Raw genomic sequence first — 19,515 nt, 5'->3', positions numbered from 1 at the left:
ATGGAAAAGAAGGCCACATTAATAAATAAGAACTATCCACTCAGTTCTGGTAAGTAGCTTATGAGCTAGATGGGATGGTAAATATGGTCTCAGAAAACAGAAGCTAAAAACTACACCACTAATTAAAGTGTGAGCCGTAGCATTAAGCATTTTCCCCACCATCATTGTCTTTTCACATGAGCCATGCTTATGTCTGAATTGCAGTAAATCTGGTATAACTTTAAGGCTGGGATTTCTCAGCTGCCCATGAGAATTGCCTGTCCAGTTCCCTTAGCCATTAGGAAAGCAGTCTGTGTACCATTTCCCTTTAGAAGTTCCACAAAAAATAGGCATTTGTGTAAGCTCTTTGAATTATGAGCACTGAAGTCCTTAGCTTTCTGGTAGTCTCCTTTTAACATCTTGACAGTTAAGACAATTATAATCTACCTTTTTCCCTCCCCTTTTTTTTTTCCACTATCTTGCATAAAAAGGCAAAACCCCCCACACAACAGTGTTGTTAGATTTCCTTTTGATTCACGAATAATCATAATAAGCCCCTCTGAAACCTTCACAAAAAAAGCCCAGAAAATTTGAAAGGCTTTTCCCAACCTCTAACCCCATCTCTTTTTTCTATTGTAAGTAAGCATGTAAGCTGAATATTGTAAGGTTTTCCACAGATACTTATTAGTGTGTTTGTGTTTCAAGTTGGAATACATCTGAATAAAAGCAACAGCTCAGCAGAACACTGCAGATGTGATGGGAGCAGTAAAGCTTTGGTAAAGCTTTGCTCACTTGAGTGGATCACTAAGTTTCTGAAACTCTTCTGAGCAGTTCAAGTCTCAGCTGCCCTGGTACTTGAGGAACTTGGCTACTTGTGAAAGAAGATAAAGAAAAAACAAAGACTTAGCTGAACATATAGCTTGCCCTCCATAGCAGGAGGGCAAGCTAAGAAGCTATGCCCTCCATAGCTTCATAGCAAGCTAAGAAGACTTAGCTTGCCCTCCATAGCAAAGATACAGTCAGGAATAATCAAGAATTAAAATTTAGCAGAGATATAATAAACTTGAGATTCCAAGCAAAACCTCACCCTCCCAGGAGCAGGAGAGGTGATAGCAGTTAAGATTTTGGCCACACTTTAAGCCAAAAGGTTACATCATGGAGTACTCAGACATTACTGAAAATCTGATCTTAGTGACTCAGGTATAAACTTGGAGTATGCTGAATTCAGATTTGTGAATGAGAGTTCAGTCTGGAAAACTCCTAAATGGCATTTTAAGTGATGGTAAGAGGACATAACCATTTTTCTCTCTCCTCTGCCACTCACACTTTGGTGAGTTCAGTGACTGCCCATATTTGGTGATATTCTTGTCACTGGTGCCAGTCCCAGGGGACTCCACTGGACCCACTCAGGTGTAAAGCTACCAAAGGTACTCTGCATCTACACCTGAATCACTCAGATTTGACTGTACCCTGAAACCTTTAAAAGCCTCTGTGACAGCTTTGCTTTGGTATTGTTGTTTGTTCTTTTGTGACTAGAAGAGAATTTATATAGTCATTACATTTTCATAGTTCTCTCAAAATTTTCTGTTCATTTTAGCTGTCCAGCTAAGACACTGGCATGGACCAAGTCAGTAACAAATCCCTGGGGTGAAGGAAACAAGTTTATAGCATGGGAAAAAACTGCCTCAAGACCAATTCCTCTGCCTCTCAGACCAGAAGCTCTCAGAACAAAGATCAAGATGTCTTAAAATAGACTCTGTCATATTATGAGTGATCTCAAGGGGATTTTTTTCCAGGCTTTTGTATGGAAATAGGTCTTATCTCAAGAGGAGATAACTGCAACAGGTCTATATACATTAGTTGTGCCTTTTCCAATGCAGACAGTGTTCTTAAAATGGCTGTACTGCCTCCTACTCAGAAGATAATTGTTGCCTAGCACTTCTGGCTCTGGGGAGCAATGCACGCGCAGGGCAAGAAAAGAAGATATAAGGAATCTGTGTTGCTAAGACGCAAATCTATACTTGTTCTGTCACCACAAAGAATCTGGATGTTGTATTGCAGACACTTCGTAATGTTGGTGTAATTTCTGGTATACTGCAAACATGGATTTACATTATCTCGATTTCTAAATGGTATTGCCACCTTCCTTTTTAAGATCAGCAACGTTTTGCATTGCTCTTGTTTTGCAACTAGCCACATATATTGATCTGAACAGTTTGCTGGAAAGTTAGTTTTTACAAAGGACCTTAGAAGTTAAAACACTATGGTGTTAATTACACAAATGGTTAATTCATTGTATTTTTAAAAATGTATATAAAAAAGATTTGGAAACACTGCAACTAGCTCTACTCTTCCAAACTTCACCTTGATTACTTTTTCAAGCATACTGCATTATCAGTGGTAATACAGATCCATGCACAAATAGGGTAACACTCAGAGATGAGAACCAAATTCTGAACACTTCAGTTACCTGAACATCCTTAAAGACAAGGGAGGTGCATTTGGCCTCTAATTTCATCCCTCCAGATGTTTCACAGCATGTAACAAAAGCCACTGCTGTACTCAAATGGGGGCCCTCTGTGTTTATGATATCAGGAAGAAAACCAGTTTTATGATGTCTTGTTTTTCAAATTTCACTTGTACTCTTGAGTCTATTTGGTATTTAGAATGACTGCATCTCCGATTCCAGCTCCAACATTTCTTTCATTCAAAGTGATCTATTAATCTGTATTCATAAACATGTCAATCTACCGGTTAAAAAAATCCAACCAAACCTCCAATAACAAAAAACAACAAAAAACTTCTCATTAATCCACCTCCCTCATTAGCTATGATTAAAAACCTTAGTCAAAATGATTGGCCTTGTGCCCAGAAAAGCTACGAGATCAATAATCCAAACAGACTTAATGATCCTCTTACAAAAGAATAACTTTCATACTTCTCCTACAAAACACTTTGAAAAAGCGAAGGGAAAAATACAAGAAATGTCACATCATCTGCCTAAGTTAATTTATCTGTTGGTTTGGTGTTGTATAGTTGGGGGAGGGACTTCGGGAAGCAGGGTTCTTTTTCTTCTCTCTCTGTTAAATGACATTTACTGTCTGCAAAAACAGTAATACGAAAAATCACAAACTGTATCAGTGATTAGCCTAAGAAGTTTCATTAACATTTCCAGTATCTCATTTCACTCATGAGCAGTTTAAAGCTATGGCATTTGTATTCCTGTACAAGATCAGTATTCTTCAAGACTTTTATTTAGGCAACTTGACTTGTTGGTATCTTTATTTTGACACTACTAATTACAGCTTCTAACTTTAAAAAGTTTGATTTTTATTTTACAAACTCAAGTGTTGATGGGAAGAAAAAGAATACCAAAGTAAACCCTACTGTATGGTTCTCTATCAGCACAAGAAGGTGTTATAAAAAGACAGTGCCTTTGACTGAAGCAGGCTATAAACTCCACGGGGAATATTTCTCTCATGGACAGAATGGAAATGTCTTGGGGTAGAGACTGGCAGATACTCAGCAGAGCATATATATTGCACGTGAGTGTGCTAGAAAATCATCAGGCTGGGCTGACTGTAGCTATGTGGGAATTAGCTTTCTAATCAGTGCTCATCATCTATCCTCTCTACAGTTACTGGAAAAAAACAGGCATATCTGTAGCCCAGTTCATGCCATATGTTTTGGGAGGGAATAAATCACCTTTGAATGGCCTGGTTTTTGCTATTTACTCTAGAGACCCTACACGACCAGTCTGAGTCTTACATTTCAGTAGCTAATTTTGGCAAGATTAACCCATGCTGAAGACAACTCACTGAAATTACAGCAAAGTGTGATGTGATGCCAGTAGTTTCAGATAGCTCATCCATTTGTTCTTACTCAAAAATGCTGCCTGCATAGCCAGGGTTGGCACACGGGAAATCCTATGTGGAAACTGAAATGCTATTTGATCTTACACTTCTCTCCTCTGCTCAATGAGTGGAAGAGGGAACAGCTATGCAGACCTTCCTCCAGCATGGCCCCCAAGAATTCCACTGGGATCAGGTGTCTCATTTCACATGGGGCTACTCAGCAATGTCATGGGAGGAGGTAAGGGGTGAGCTCTCAGTGGAGCAGGGACATCAACTCCCTTCAAGGCTGAAATAGGTCCTCCAGAGCTAGCTGGGGAAGAAAAGGAGAGCTCAGGGGGACAGATATGAGGGGAAAGGTTGGGGCATTACATGGTGAGGGCTTGGGAAGCAGATAATGGAGGTTAGGTAGGAAATGAGCAAATGCTGGAACCCAAAAGGATGAAATCTGATGGAAGAGAGAGACTGCAGAAAGGAGGACTATCAACGGGCATTTGGAGTGGCTCTGCAGCAGACTTGAGAACCCAGATAGAAAGTACAGAGCCTTCTGCAAAAAGCAGCATTTGATTTGTGGGGAAAAAAAGGGAACGCAATTAACCTGTCATCCTCTGGGTGTGTCCTGTTGCTAGCAAAGCCACAGCATCATCCCAGGAGATAGATGTCTGCCTAGAAACTGTAGGGCAATCTGGGCACAGTAGTTTAAGGTTACCATCTCTCTCCACTTTGCCATTAAAATTACTTATTGAAATCTACTTTCTAAGATCATTGATAAACTTTACTTCATGCTTACACAAAAAGATCTCTTCAAAAATGTATTCATGCATGGGAAGCGTACTGCCCCTCATTTTCACTGGAGATAACTGCATGGTTTTAACAGTGCTTCAGTCTGCACTGTTACTGTTTCTGTAGAAGTTATTATGTCCACTTTCACAAAAGAAAACTTATGAAGAAAGAAAACTATTTGTATCCCATTTTCCTGAGGAAAAAAAATACTTTGCTAACCTGGTTACATAATTTTCACAGTTCAACTTTTCAAACTATGAAGGAAAATTTTTTCAGACTCATTATCAAGCCACTACTCAAGCAAGCAGCTCTCTCCTAACAAGCAACAGCTTCCAGGGCTGCACAGCTAAAGAAACGTAGAGACCTTCTACACAGCAGCTGCCAACACACTTTCCCTGTTAAACAAATCTCTTTAAGCATAACTGAAAAAAATCTCCTTCTCTCTCACCTAGACACACTATGAAAAGAACTGCTTAATAGATGTCAGCTGAAGGGTATAAAAACAAACCTAAAAGATCTACGGAAATAATGATTTTTAAGTGATGCTGGTGATGCAAAATAAAATCTAGTTACTAAATAAATTCCACTAGGAAAGCTAAGGAAATGTAAAGGAACAGCAACCTCTGTAAAATATGGTTGTTCTACCAAAGCAAACATGTTAAGACAGTGTGAGGCTGAAACAGTAAAAATAAACAAGATAAAGTTACTAAAAGAATCAATTCCCTATCTCTGTTGTTTGCAAACACTAGAAAATTGAAAACATTTTTGTAGGAAAAATTAGCATTTTTCTGAGCAAAACCCATGTAATTGGTTCACTAGAGAAAAACAAATAATAATATCCTAGCCACTAGAGTGCCGGATATAACATGGTACTTGTTTTGCAGGCAATACTAAAATCCTATCTGGAAAGAGTTAATAACTTTACTTTAAAATAATACTTATACTTTTCTTAGGGTTTCAGCAATAAAAGCTTTTAATTACCCAAGGAAAGGAGCCATAATAAGACAATCACTACTGGAAGCTTTCAAACAAGTACCAAAGGTGGATGCTATTCCGGTCAAATGTTCCAAGTTCAACTAATGTGATACCATTTCATCTCCTTCTTGAAGTGAGACCATTTTGAAGACCGATTCTTCAGTAGTTCACTGCAGCACTTCAGTTTTAAACCTGATCTAATGAACAGCCATAGATGCTATGGACTGTAAACATAAAGAATTGACGTGTTAGCATATTAATGTACTCAGATGTCACATAAATAATTAGAAGACAGTTTACCGAATGACTCAGATATCTGGCAATGTACTTGCAAAGCCTCTTTAGCTCTTAAATACAAAGCAACTTCCTTTTGGCAAAGTCCTGATTAGAACAACATTGATTGTAGTTATTTATAGCTCAAATGCTATTGCTGAAAATTTCTCAAAGTTGTAGATACTGTATTATTAACTATAGTAAAGCTCTAAAAATCAGTCAGCAGAGGCCACTTGAATCTCTGCGTGATAATAAAGGATTATTATGTGCAGTAACCTATTTATGAAAAGGAAACAGTGTGCTTCTTTCAGACTCCATCAATTGCTTTAATAAGGAATTGAAAAGCCTGGCCTACTTTATATGCAGATCACCATCCCAGTTGCATAAGGATTTACAATAGACAAAACAAAACTGTTTTTGTTGTAAATAAGGGCTGTTTGTTTAAATTGCACAATGATGTTTGCATCTAAAAATTATTTAGAAGCTAATAAGGCTTAATAAAGTTTGACTGTATATTTGTTAATAAAAATGTTTTCAATATTCTCCAGGAAGGAAATGTAAATCGAAGGTGATAATGTAAAGCTTGAAGCAAAACAGGCCTGAGTTAATGGGAATGGAGAAGACATTGCGTTTGCTCACTGATGGGCTTAAGAAAACCAATGTTGAGAATGGAATTCAGTTAACTTAAAACATTTTATCAAATTTCACATAATGAACTTAATTGTAGTTTTCTCTAGTAGATTAGAATTATTGCAATATTCCTTTTGCTTTAGAGACTGAAAACTGACATAGTTCAGCCTACTGAAAGTTAGTGTGATGCACGTACTGATCTCTGCTACCTTGGAGGACTCCAGAGACCCAGGTTCCAATTTTGCCTTGGCATTGGTTCATTTGCCTGTATGTTAATAAATTTAACGAGGTGTGGGATGACCCCTGCTGGTGTCCCTGCTTATAAAAAAAAATACGTATCTGGCAGGAAAAGGACATGTTAATTTCAGTCCAAAAAAGTTACAAATATAAACTCTGTCATAAAATGTATAAAAATACCTAATTTAATGCATAAAATATTATGAGTAATGTTCTCTTAAGTATGAAAATAACCTTAAACCACTGAACATTACTGTGTTAGAGCTGTAATGCAACGTATTAAGGACATTAATTGTTCAGTTCACTATAACACTGTGTTAAACGTCTTTTATTAATGAGTTGTTACTCCCAGCTGAGGCATTTGATAACCTCTAGTCCATTACTAAGTCCTCTCAGCTGATTTCAGTGAATCACTCTAAACAAACCCAGAGGGAAAAAAAAGCCCGATAATTTACATTTGAGTCTGTAAGGTCCTAGAACTAGATTCGTTTAAAGAAGGGCAGCTTTCCTATAAATCAAACCTTCTGATTTAATGCAGCTGACATACAGATCTATTTTACAATTTTTTTTTAATTTCAAAAATACAACACATTAAAATAGGTTCAATTTATCAAAGCTAAGAGCAACAATTAAGTAATAATGTACTTAAAGTGCAAAGGCACTTTAACACAAAAAAGTGACGCCCAGTGGCTATACTTGGTAATTGAAACAGCAGTACTGTATATTATTATTTACAAAAGAAAGTCATAGTCCAGGAAAAAAGATCTTTGGAGATCTTCTACATAATACATTAAGCTTCCACTTTGAAATGAAAAAAAAAAAAACCAACAGAAAACCTAAAAACCACCTTCTTCATTTCCTTCCAAATCAAAAAGAATTATGCAAGGTCTATTACAGAAACATACATTTGCAGTGACAGTTCCTACAGAAGGGTCAAAAGGAGAGAGATATAGAAATAACTTAAAGGGAACGTTGCAAAAGCAACACCATATCCCTGCTATGCTGCAAGGGTTCCATTTCTCTCTCACTCCCTCTCTAATTTAAAAAGTGGAAATGTTGGGAATGCGACAGATGACATCAGCACTGAGTTCAGACTCAGTCAAATGTGATGCTGAGCTCATTTAAAAATTTTCCTTTGTCTCCCACCTCCCCCCTCACAGCTGACTGATTGCAGTTTGTTTTTCCAGAACTTCGAGGTAGTCTGGTTCTGTTTGTAGCTTTCCTTGGAGTAAAGGATGCTCGGGTTTAGACTGTTCTGCAAAATATTTCCTGGGAGTTCCATATAAAACAGTTTTATTTATCCTGTCCTGGTTTTGGCGTCTTGATTCATATGAAGGGGCAAACTGCCTTTTGGGTAAGGTGCAAAAGTTATAATGAACTAATCCTCCAGTGGGGAGTTCCTTGACCCTTTCTGCAATATTTTGATACAGAAGCTCTGGTTCCCTTGGTGACGATTGCTTTTCCAGTAATTCAGCTGCACTGATTGTAAATGCAAGACTGGTGGGGTCTTCCTTTTTGTGGTCAAGATTGCTATAGCTAAACTCATGGAGATTCCTGTAATAGGCAACTGGATCCCCTTCCTTTTGCATGTAGATTGGGTTTTGGCACATCTGTCCAACAGGAGGGGGAATGTAGTTGTAAACATGTCCTTCAGTTTTATCATGGGTCTCAGTGTTGTAAGACCCATACTGGAGCTGAAATGAACTTATATCTAAGTTGTTTGTGCTGCTGGGCATGCTTTGCACCCCCTTCCGGCGCTTAAGGACAAAGACAAACAGGCCTGCCCCAAAACAGACTGACAAAATAAACACAACCAGCAAGCCTAAAATTAAGACAGACAGCGGAACTTCAGTGTGTATTTCTGGGTAGGAGCTGGGTGAGACACCAGGGAGATGGGGCGTATCTGTGTTCTGATTCATGGAGAGAAGAGAAGAATCTGACAAGTTGGGGTTCTCTGGGCAGATGGCTTCTTTGCTCAGGAATTTCAGATGTTCTCCAGAGTGCTTGGTGGGAGACTCACATATGACTTCGTTGATAACTACAGGGGGATTTGACTGCTGATTGTTCTGGTCAGTGACTTGCTCTATCCAGTTCCTCAGCCCCAGGATGTCACATGTGCAGTCCCAAGGGTTCTCCTGGAGGTCTATCTGAATTAGAGCTGAGAGCTGGTCCAAGACTCCTCTCACAGGCAGGTGTGAGAAATGGTTGTTTCTGAGGTTGAGTCTGGTGAGGGAAGTGCCACCAAAGACATTGTCAGGCAAGGATCTGAGCAGGTTGTTATTGAGAAATAACAGATGAAGATTACTCAGAGCATCAAAGGTGTGTGGCAGGATCTCCTTAATGACATTGTACTCTAGGTAGAGATATTGCAGGCTGTGCAGCCCGTCGAACATAGATGGGTACAGAATTTCCAGGTAGTTGCCATTAAGATAAAGTCTACGTAAACTTGTGAGGTTTGTAAAGGCACCTTCTTGTATCACTGCAATTCTGTTATTTCCTAGATGTAACAAATCCAGAGAGCTGTACTCTACGAGATCAGTTCTATAAATGACTTGCAGATAGTTACTGGTAAGGTAAAGTTTCTTTGGACTGGTCGGCCTAGGGTGGAGATCAGAGATGTTACTTATCTTTTTCTCTTGGCAGTTCACATTTAAGCCGTTGTCTGAGCTCTGCGAAGTACAGATGCAGCCAGCTGGGCAGGTGATGGGCACAGGAGATTTTGTCTGGTAAACCATGATAGGTCCGAATATTTGTCTGTCTTTCGACACAGTGACACGGGGTGTGGGGCGGTTCCTGGTTTTGGGTGGCCGGCTGGCTTTTGGGGCTCTGGTGGGATTGATTGCAGAGTTGGTTGTGGGCAATAGCCTCAAGATGTGTGGGTCTGAAAGGACAGGGTGTTTTTCTCTCTGGTTTGAATCACTGGAGCTTTTCCTAGGGCAGAGATCTTGCCTGGTGAGCTGGGTCACATCTTTCCCATGAAGCCTGAAGGGGGTTTCGCAGACTATCTCGCCCACGAACACGGTGATGGTGTCCAGCCAGGCCTTCAGTGGCAGCAAGTCGCAGGTGCAGTTCCAAGGGTTTTCCTCCAGCTGGATTTCCATGATGCCTCCAATGTGCTCCAGCACACCAGCAAAAGGCATCATCTTCAGTCGGTTCCCCCGGAGGTCCAGGTGAGTGAGGAGCACAAAGCGGAAGACATTGCTGGGCAGGGAGAGCAGGAGGTTGTCATTGAGAATCAGCACCTTGAGCTTGTTTAGCTTGCTGAAGGCCCCCGCCTCAATGGCACTGATGTAATTGTAATCGGCCTGCAGGTACTCCAGACTCTCCAAGCCCAGGAACGTGTCCTCCTTCAGCACTTCCAGCTTGTTATTATTCAGGTGCAGCCTCTTGAGGGTGCGGAGGCCGCTGAAGGCCCCTGTGCGGATCTCCTGCATGTCGTTGTTGCCCAAGTGGAGGGTCACGGCGTTGGAGTAGTTGACAAACTCATTGGGGAACAGGCGGGTCAGTGCATTCCCGTTGAGAAACAGCTGGTAGATCTTGGACGGTGGCGGCAGGAGGAGGCTGACGGTTGTAAATCCTTTATTTTCACAATTAATGTTCAGCACGTTCTCCTTCTCCTCGCAAGGGCAGCGGCTCTTGCTGCAAATGTCTTTGGCAGGTTTGCGACTCTCTGTCTGTGAGATCCCAGCCACTGTTAACAAACTGAGCAACCAAACACCCTTCAGCATCTTTATGCGCCGTCGATCCCTGCTTCAGTACCTACAGTCAAACCTTTTAAGACAGGTAGGGAGAGAAAGAAGAAATCCCCAGTGAAAACGGCCAGGAGCAGGGGCTGCAAGAGGAGTGCAAAGCAGATTAGAGGGTTGGGGGGGAGGGGGGCGGCAAGGCAGGGACTTGCAAAACTCCTCTGAAGTCCCCCCTCCTACACCCCTCCTCTTCCTCTCGGAAAGCGCCTGCAGAGCTGCTGCGGGGAAGCCCCGTCCGGGAGCTCTCCGAAAACCGGGGCCCCCAGCGCTGCCCCCCGCCCGACCCCTCCGCCCGCCGCAGCGGCCGCCCCCGCGTCGGCGGCCGCCAGCAGGGCGGCCCCGTCCCCTCCAGCCGCGGCGCTGCCCGGCCCGGCGAAGCCCCCGCTCCCGGCTGCCCGGCTCCCCTTCACTGTCACCATTTAAAACTGGGGGCGGGGGGGAGAATAAATGACCGCAAACCCTCCCTGCCCCCTCCCGGCAGCAGGGCGCCTCCGAGCCGCGCTCCCCGCGCCTCCCCCCCGCGCTCCTCGGCTCGTACCTGCTCTCGGGGCGCCCGAGGGGGCAGCAGGGGCAGGGGCCGCCGCCGAGCGCCGCCGCCGCGCCCCGGGAGCCAGGCGCCCGGCGGCGAGAGGCATCGCCCGCCGCACGCCTCAGGAGGAGCCCGGCGAGGCGCCGCCGTCCCGTCCCGTCCCGTCCCGGCCGCGGCTCGGCGGGAAGTTGGGCCGGGCGGGGAGGGGGAGGCGAGGAGCGGCGGCGGCGGCGCCGCTGCGGGAGCGCGGGCGGCTCTGCGCGGGGCGCGGCGCGGCGCGGGGCTTTTGCCGGCTGCCCCGCACGGAGCCGCGCTGACGTCACGCCGGGGGCGGGGGGGACACGTTTTTCCCACCCCCCCCGCCCCCCCCCCGTCCCCCACCCCCCGGTGGCGCTCGCAGCCGGCTCCGCTGCGGCTCGGCTGCTCGTCGCCGAGCGCTCTGGCAGCACCTGCGGCCGCGCCGCGCCCAGGACAGCGCGGGGACTCGGAGCCGGGGAGTGGAATAAGGTAACGAGCGGATTTACCTGTGTCCGGAGGATTTTTGGCCCCGAGTCCCTAAATCCGTGCCCTCAAAATCGAGAGCAAGTCAAGCAGCTTCTTCGGCAGAAGCCATCCGGCGAGCGCGCACGCACCACACACACGCACGCACCACACACACGCACACATAAACGCACACGCACACATAAACGCACACGCACTACACACGCACAATCTGGCTCTCGGAGCAGGGGTGCTGCAAAACCCGGATCTGGCATCAGCATCTCTCCCCCATTCCGGTTGCAGCAACTCCCTCCCCCAAATTGCCGCGCGTTGTCTCTGTCCAGCGCGTGGGCGTTTTCCACACGTTCAGGGAAGTTCAACACCCTCCACCAGGCTGGGCTGGCAGGTAACGGCAGTCGTGTGCCTGAATCCTTACACGCTCTGGAAAGCTCACCCGAGTGCTGAGCGGCTAAGACCACATCTAACGTGATCATTCACACTGGCTAGGCTAGTCCCGCTGCCAAATTGGGATGTTTTGGTATAGCGTTTGGCTGCCTGTAAAAGAGCAACTTGTTGGATGTGGGTTATTGTGACTTCGCTTAAGCACCATGCACTGGGCACAGATCTGCCTGATGGGAAAGGATGGCTGCTCTTGATCTCTTTCTGGAAGGTAAAACTTTGGGTTCACACGGGGAAAAAAAAAAAAAGACACTCCACAATGAATTTTTAAAGTGCTAATATGGCAGGGTGCATTATTACCAGATTTTTATAGGGAACTATATGCACTTCACTTAGTCTTTAGAATGTAGAGGTTTGCTGCCAAAAGAGTGCTGGACTTGGGAAAAGTGGTACTGTCATCTTGTGTTATTCTTTAGACACTAAGTATCAGAGCCCACATTTTAGGAGCAGCAGAAATGTATTGTTTGTTCTTATGGGGCTTGAGATCAGAAAAGGTAGCTTCCTGCAGCAGCCAGCACAGATGCCTTTGCAGTGCTGATGGGCAGGAATCGTGCTGGAATTTGCATTTGGGGTTGGAGGAGCTGCAATTTCTATACCTAAAATTTGGAGAGGTTGTGGAAAAAGCAGGAGCATCCCACAACAGAGCATGCTTTTGGTGCGGTGCTGAAAGAATTTCAACAACAGTGTGATTCTGAAATGCACTCAGAGCTGCTCCATTTCTAACTCTCTTTATCCAGCTGAATTCAGGAGCAAAAATTGCTAAGATCAGGAAGGATGTGTGTAGCAGATCTGGGGTTTTACAACACTAATACAACAGCAGCCAGATTATTTTTCTGCGAGATTTTTTGCTTGTTTTCTGCTTTAAACATTAGAATATGGTGTTTGGGGAGCAAAATTGGACTAGTTACAGAACATAGCAAATCTTATTTTCAGATCCTTCTAACACAGTCTAGGGGCATGAGCCTAAAAAGAGAAGGTAAAAGTAGACCCAGGCTGATTTTTTGTTTTGTTTTTCTGAAGGGAGCATATTCATACACACACCTGCCCACACTGACACACACACAGAGGCACACACACGTTCCTGTAACCTACCTTCAACGGGTCTCACCTGAGCAGCCTGGCACAGCATTGCCAGCACTCACAGGGCTCGCTCCAACACACAGCAATAGCTGAAGGCAGAAGTAAGTCCAATGCATTTTTCTCTCATCTCACAGCATACATTTGTTTCATGTCCGTGAGTTTCAGTGATGTGCAGCTTTCTGGTGAGCAAGGATCATGTCCTGGAATTGGCTCATGGGGCAACATATACTGTCCCACTTGCCTGTGTTTACTAGTACATAGGAAATGTGTTTGTGGTAACTGCTGATGCTGCCTGGGAAGGGAAAGTGTACGCATGGCATGCCTCAGCAGTAATTACCAGATTCATGTGGGATGGAAGGAACAGCATGTTAGGGGATTGCAACAGTAATAAGACACAGAGATGATACTGATTCTATTACACTGCAAATGCATGCATATAATAACCACTGTTGTAGGAGGAGGAACAAGGATTTAAAAAAAAAATAGCTACAGCTTTTTATTTAGGAACAAAGTAATGATTTCTCAGCATGCCCGAAGTGTTTTATAATCCCTTCAATTAAAAACACAGAGTATAAAAGAACAGCTTTTTTTCCCCACCTGTTTTACTGCCTTTTTATTTTGCATGTTGAATGCAGGAACGTTTTCAGGCTGTGACTATCTGGGAGCCCCCAGGAATGGAAGGCCAGGAGGCAGGTTGATACAGCAGCCTATAAGGGTTTGAGAAAACTCAGTGTTATGCCTGATTTGTAAGCATTGTGAAGGTTTCTTTTTTTCCCAAATACTTTGCTGTGTTCCCTCATCCTCCTTTTTGGAGCAAAATTATGAAGACTGAGTACAGATTCATAAACTTACAGATTCATAGGTTATAAGGCTTAATGGAACCATTGTGGCTTTTGGATCTTGCATAACCCAGGCCATCAGCTAAATTGGAATTAATTCCTGTTTAAACTAGATCATACTTCCTAGGAAAAAGAAAAACAAAAAACGGAAAAACCAGTAACATGTCCAGGCGTATTTTAGCAATTGCCTATGATGAAAATCTGCCATAATGTTTGGTAAATTGTTCCAGTAGCTTTCGTCTCCTACTGGTAAAAAATTGTGCTTTCTCTACAACCCTGCATCTGGCTACCTTCAGTTTGAAATTTTGGTCCTTGCAATATCCTTGTCTGCTGGCTTAAGAGCCCCTAATTATCCCATACCTGTTTCCCATGGGGGCACTCCCAGACTACTGCAGAACAATTATGAACTAAATACTTGCCTGATACCAGCCTTAACCAACTTCAAATAGTCTGTGTTAGTCCTATGCTGGTACATATACCAGAGCAGCTCTTGGCTCCTACATGGTCCTAAAGCCACCACTTTATTGATCTGCTGGCAGGAAAAAAAAAGCCTAGACCATGGCATGAAGCATAAGCACATAAAATTTGGCACAGATCATTACCCTTCCTGCCTAGTGCACATCATGCTGTTGTCCTTCTGTGAGAGTAAATATCAAGGAGCAGAATAAGTCTGTAAATGTGGACATCGTTTTCTTTCTCCGCATTATATCTGCAGATGGATGCTAAACACTACTTACACATCTTTACCTATCAGTTTATCTGTTTTTGGTTCTCTGTATATAAATAAAGAAGGAACAAACATATCCATCAAGTCTCATAGAATAAAGAAAAGAATGCAGCAAGAAACTAAGCAAAAATCTCTGCAAATTGGATGGAGGGCAGGATTTAAGTTTTACTGATCATTAGAAACTATCAAGGTAGCCTGGGTGCTGGTGGTGGGTAAGGTGGGATTTATTCATGTAGTATAAATAGATGCCAGTATTGGGTTTTGTGAACAAAACATGATGACTGATGTGGTGAAACAATGGGAATTTGTAAATTTAGGTATTCAGTGGTCTCATGTGTTCCTCATCCTGTGATCCTGAACTGCATAATGTGAGATGCCTACTCCATGTCAGCTTTTAGGGTTGTGAGATAATCATCATTACTATTCAACAAGTACCCTTTATGCTTGTTTTCCAAGGGAATATTTCTCTGTATGTCCGTGTGTATGTGTGCCTACTTGTATCTGGAGACATTCTCCCTCTGTGAGTACGTACATTTTTTGAATCTTTCCTGTACTGTAAGTGGGATATTTTTGTGCCTCACTTAAAAGTAATTATCAAGGAAATATACAGCTTCCAGATTTAGCAGTGAGCAGTATGCAAAATAATTGTTACTTGTAATCCAATGTTTTATCTCATTCAGCAGCGCTGGAAAGTATGCTGTAAAGGAGCAGCTGTAAAAGAGGAGGCTCTGGCTTTCACTTGCTTTCTTTGGGCAAGGGACAGGCAAGGGATGAGTGAAGGAGGGTGAGCATGAAAGACAGGGAGGAAGGAGCTGGCAGGCTCTGCCCTCCATGGCCCTGGCATCCATCCCCGCTCACCCGTGCTGCCCAGCAACAGCGAACTGGTGTGATGCATGCCCAAGCGAGGCAGAAGAGAGAGATGTTTGTGATGAAGTCTCCATGGAAGGAGAGCCGGTGGATGCACCCATCTGTGGGCAGAGGGGCACTCCTGAGTGACAGTGGCTTCTGAATGTGTGGTGTCTATTGAGTTGCTGTTTGCTGGCAGTCAGTTTATAGCATACAGCTATTACTTGTAATGAATTTCCTTGGTTTCCAGATGCCTTTTTTAGCTCCATTTCCCCCAACCATTCAAGCACCTGGAAAGCCATTGGCTACTTCAGAATATTGTTTACTGACACTTCATGACTACCTACTGTATAAATAAAAGAATTTAATGAACTACAACTTAAAATCAACATGCTTTGTAATTCTTCCCTCAATTACTGCTTCCTGCAAGGACTCACATCCTGGCCAAGGATACACATTGTTGAGACCCATTATCTAATTTCAAGACAATTTTTTGCAAAGAGACTTCACCATGATTTGTTTCAATATATCTGTGGTAATCTGTTTTGTAACAGCACAGAATGATTTTACACTGGTGGTGCAAAACGCAGCAGTAAAACTATGAATTTCTGATTTTTTTGTATCATTAATGTGGAATCCTAACTTTCTTAAAAATAAGAAGCGAATTTGGTGAGTTATAATACCAAAAATATTGATTTTAGCAGGAAATGTGATATAGAAGCTGTCTGTCAGAAAGCATCCCAGGTAGCCAGTGCACTGGGGATACTGAGAGACTCACCACTATATAATTAAGATTGCACTTTGTTTTAGCTTTAGACCAATTTTTTTCTTTCTTGCATAGAAAGGCAAATCTCCCCTCCCCTTATACACACACACCTTTCAGCATAGGACCCAGCAAAGTACTGTAAGACAGTTGATATTTATGGGTATGTTCATCCTATTCAGCAAAGTAGTATGTCTGATCCAAAGCCCTTTGGTGTCAGTGGAAGGACTCCTACTGCTTTCAATGGGATTTGGATCAGACCTTTGAACAAATGTTTAACTTAAAAGCATGCACTTAGGTCTTATTGAGTGGGTTAAATATTTTTCGAAGTGCTTTGTTTCATCATCAATGGGTTCTTTTTCTCTGATAGGAACAGTGAGGAATCTTCCTCATGATAGATGTTCTGTGATGACATTGCTGAGCATCAAGAACGTAAAAAATGTTCTTTTCCATCCTTAAAACAACAAAGGATTTATTGTTCCTTTCATTTCGAATGGGTGAGTATCTGCAGTAATATTTACCACTACCATTTATAAGTACAATTTTTCAGTTTTCCTCAGTCATAATCTACGTGTTACATACTGTGAATGTTTTTAACTGGAGATGTCCCATCATGCAAGCACAAGTGCACACAAGTGGTTTTAGTCATTCAAAGAGTCTTGTTGAAATTATCAGGTCTTCTTGCTTTACTGAATGGACATGCCTTAGTAATGGGGCTCATATTTGCAGTTGATGTATAGCTGTGATGAATGTTCGCTGTTGAAAGTCTGGTGGGTTGATGTGAGAGGTTTCTTCCCTTTATTTATTAGTAGTAAAGAAACATAACAAAATCTCTCCATATCATTATTTTAATGGCAGTAAAGTTGAAAGAATCCAAATCCCACTGTGCTAATGACATACCTAGCAATATGTGAGGAGCAGGAGCGATGGGTGAAATTCAGTCCTGGGCAGAGGGCCAGCCCAGAGTGATTCATCGTGAAAGCCCCCAATTAAGACCTCAGAACAGGGCTTAAGTGGGACTCCAGTGCCCTGTGCCTCAAGCTGGCTTTCTGCAATGGTACGTGGGGGGGAAAGTTCCTCCAAATGAATTATTCATCATAAATAATGCATTCTATTAGTTTAGCATCTTTTTCTTGTTTCCTTGAATTTATTTAATTGAAATTGCTTACCAAATAATTTCTATGAATAATCATGGCCTGAGGATTATTTTTGAGCAGTTCACAGTGAGCATTTCATATTCCACATTCAGAATGAGAGCGGTATCATTGAGTTGTCATTATGCACAGAGGTCACATATTCCTGTTTTTGCTCCATGATGAGTAGAAAAAAAACAGTATTTTTTCAGACTTCATGTGTTCCCAAAAATTCCTTCCATTAAGTTCATTCCATGAGTTTTTTGTGGACAGTTGCCGACCGAAGATAAATTTGGGCAGTCATTGGCTTTTGTGTTTTTCACCTGGTTTCTAACAGAAATGTAATTGTGCTTTATGTATGTGCACAGTATGTGTAAATGTCTGGCTGTCAGTCAAGGTCCCCTCCCTTCACAAATATTTTGAACCAGATTTGATGAAAGATGGTAGCCATTAGAGATTTTAATTTCTAGCTTCTTCAGTGCAAATAAGTGATTGAGAATTGCCCCAACTAGAAGAAAGGTTGCAGCCTGGCCTCATCCACCGTTATCTATCAGAAAAATCCACATCAGAGTTTGGCTTGAAACTGAAAATTCGTGTTTTGGCTGCTCACCCAACCACCTGTCAGCAGCAGGGAGGGGGAGATGTTCTTAAGCATTTGCCTTGTTGTTTGCAAGCTCCTGCAATATCAAGTAATAATGGATTGGAATAGCCCTATGGTTTGAAAATGTTTTCATTTCAAATCAGACGCTCACCATTATTTGCAGGGCTGTTTCAAGGTCTTGTTTCCGCATAGGCTCCATGTGAATACTTCACTGTGTAAAGTTACATAAGTGCAAAAGAGGTTGCGGGGCTGAGATGGTGGTGTCTGGTGTCAGAGGTGAAGCTAGTTTATGGCTAGTCACTCAACACAGTGCAGGCCAGGAAGCCACCTTGAGTCAATAGGAAAGAAGAAATTACACAGAAAAGTTTATCTCTGAAAAGGGGTTTAATAAGTCAGAACAGAAAAAAAAAAAGAACAATGATGTAGCTTTTAGGAAGAAATAGTTTCTGTTCTGGTTTTCCAAGGATAGAAAACTTAAGTCTCTGAGAAATAAGGACTTCTTTTTTTGACTAAAGAGAAATATTCCCTGCTTTCCTGCAGTCTTTCCCACATCACTTTAGTCAGAAACTTTGCTGTCTCTGAGCAGTAATCATTTACCTGAAAAATACCCTATAGTATTTCTCTTTGTGGAGGCCGGTCAGTTACAAACTAATGACTTTGAAGCGTGATGTATAACTTAAAGTGGCATGAAAAGAAATTGATGAGACAATTAGAACTTACGAGAATGGTGGTTGCATTAATATGTTGGGGAGAATCACTTAGAATAAAGAATTCCAAACTCCAGGGAAACCTTAAAATTTATTTGGCATCTGAAGTATCTCCCTGAGTTGTTATTGCACAAAGCACAATACAAACATACATAAAATCCTCACCTAGACTTCAGCCACTGACAAATGTCCCTTTGGAGATTTGGGCTGGGATTTCAGCTGACTTCTACTCTGGGGAGTTTACACAGAAACACACACAAATCTCGAGTATCTAGTAATGACGTTTTATGGTGAAATTTAGGTGCACAGGTAGAAAATAGGCATACTAAGAATCTCTTTCCCTATTGACAGTGACCAAATTCTGATGGTGCTTAAAATCACTTGATGTCTCAAATTTTAACATTACAGCTTGCCTGCACTTGAAGTTGTTTTCCTGGGCATCCTCAGAGTCATCTCTGTCTTGATAGACACATTTCAAAGCAAAGTAGGGATGCACCAAACATGGTGCATTAACTGAAAGGACAACAGGAAGAGAAGACATTATGGTAATACTTCTGCTTTATATTGTAATCATTGTGGTCCAGGATGCTGAAGATATTTAGTCATCTCCCTTCCAGCCTGAATGACAGTGGATAAGTATGTGTCCTAACTTGGATCTGTTGAATAGTCAGTGGATAAGTATGTGTCCTAACTGCCACACGTGGGGGATCTTGTTCCTTGTGTGGTGTCTTTCTAGCCTGTTAGATTCCATGTGGAGTGGAACACCTTTGGCAAGAGGGACTGAGCATTTGGCCTCGATCTAAAGTGTATGTATGTGTTCCATAACACTTGCAGCATTTCTTTCCATTACAAAGTATGTAATTTATGAATAACGGCC

General features: G+C 42.5%; 1 protein-coding gene across 1 annotated transcript; it reads right to left on the bottom strand.

Moving 5' to 3' along the window:
* Positions 1-6,967: 6,967 nt before the first annotated feature.
* Positions 6,968-11,301, bottom strand: SLITRK2 (SLIT and NTRK like family member 2). The gene is made up of 2 exons (XM_072877327.1): positions 11,013-11,301; positions 6,968-10,499 (listed from the first exon to the last, which is right to left on the bottom strand). Exon 2 carries the CDS (start codon positions 10,454-10,456, stop codon positions 7,883-7,885), a length of 2,574 nt encoding a protein of 857 aa, XP_072733428.1. The 5' UTR covers positions 10,457-10,499; positions 11,013-11,301; the 3' UTR covers positions 6,968-7,882.
* Between the last annotated feature and the right edge of the window lie 8,214 nt (positions 11,302-19,515).

The sequence above is a fragment of the Ciconia boyciana genome, chromosome 12 (assembly GCF_034638445.1).
Source record: "Ciconia boyciana chromosome 12, ASM3463844v1, whole genome shotgun sequence".
NCBI lineage: Eukaryota > Metazoa > Chordata > Aves > Ciconiiformes > Ciconiidae > Ciconia > Ciconia boyciana.
The sequence above is the reverse complement of the archived record's forward strand: the minus strand, read 5'-3'. Positions and strand labels throughout refer to the sequence as shown.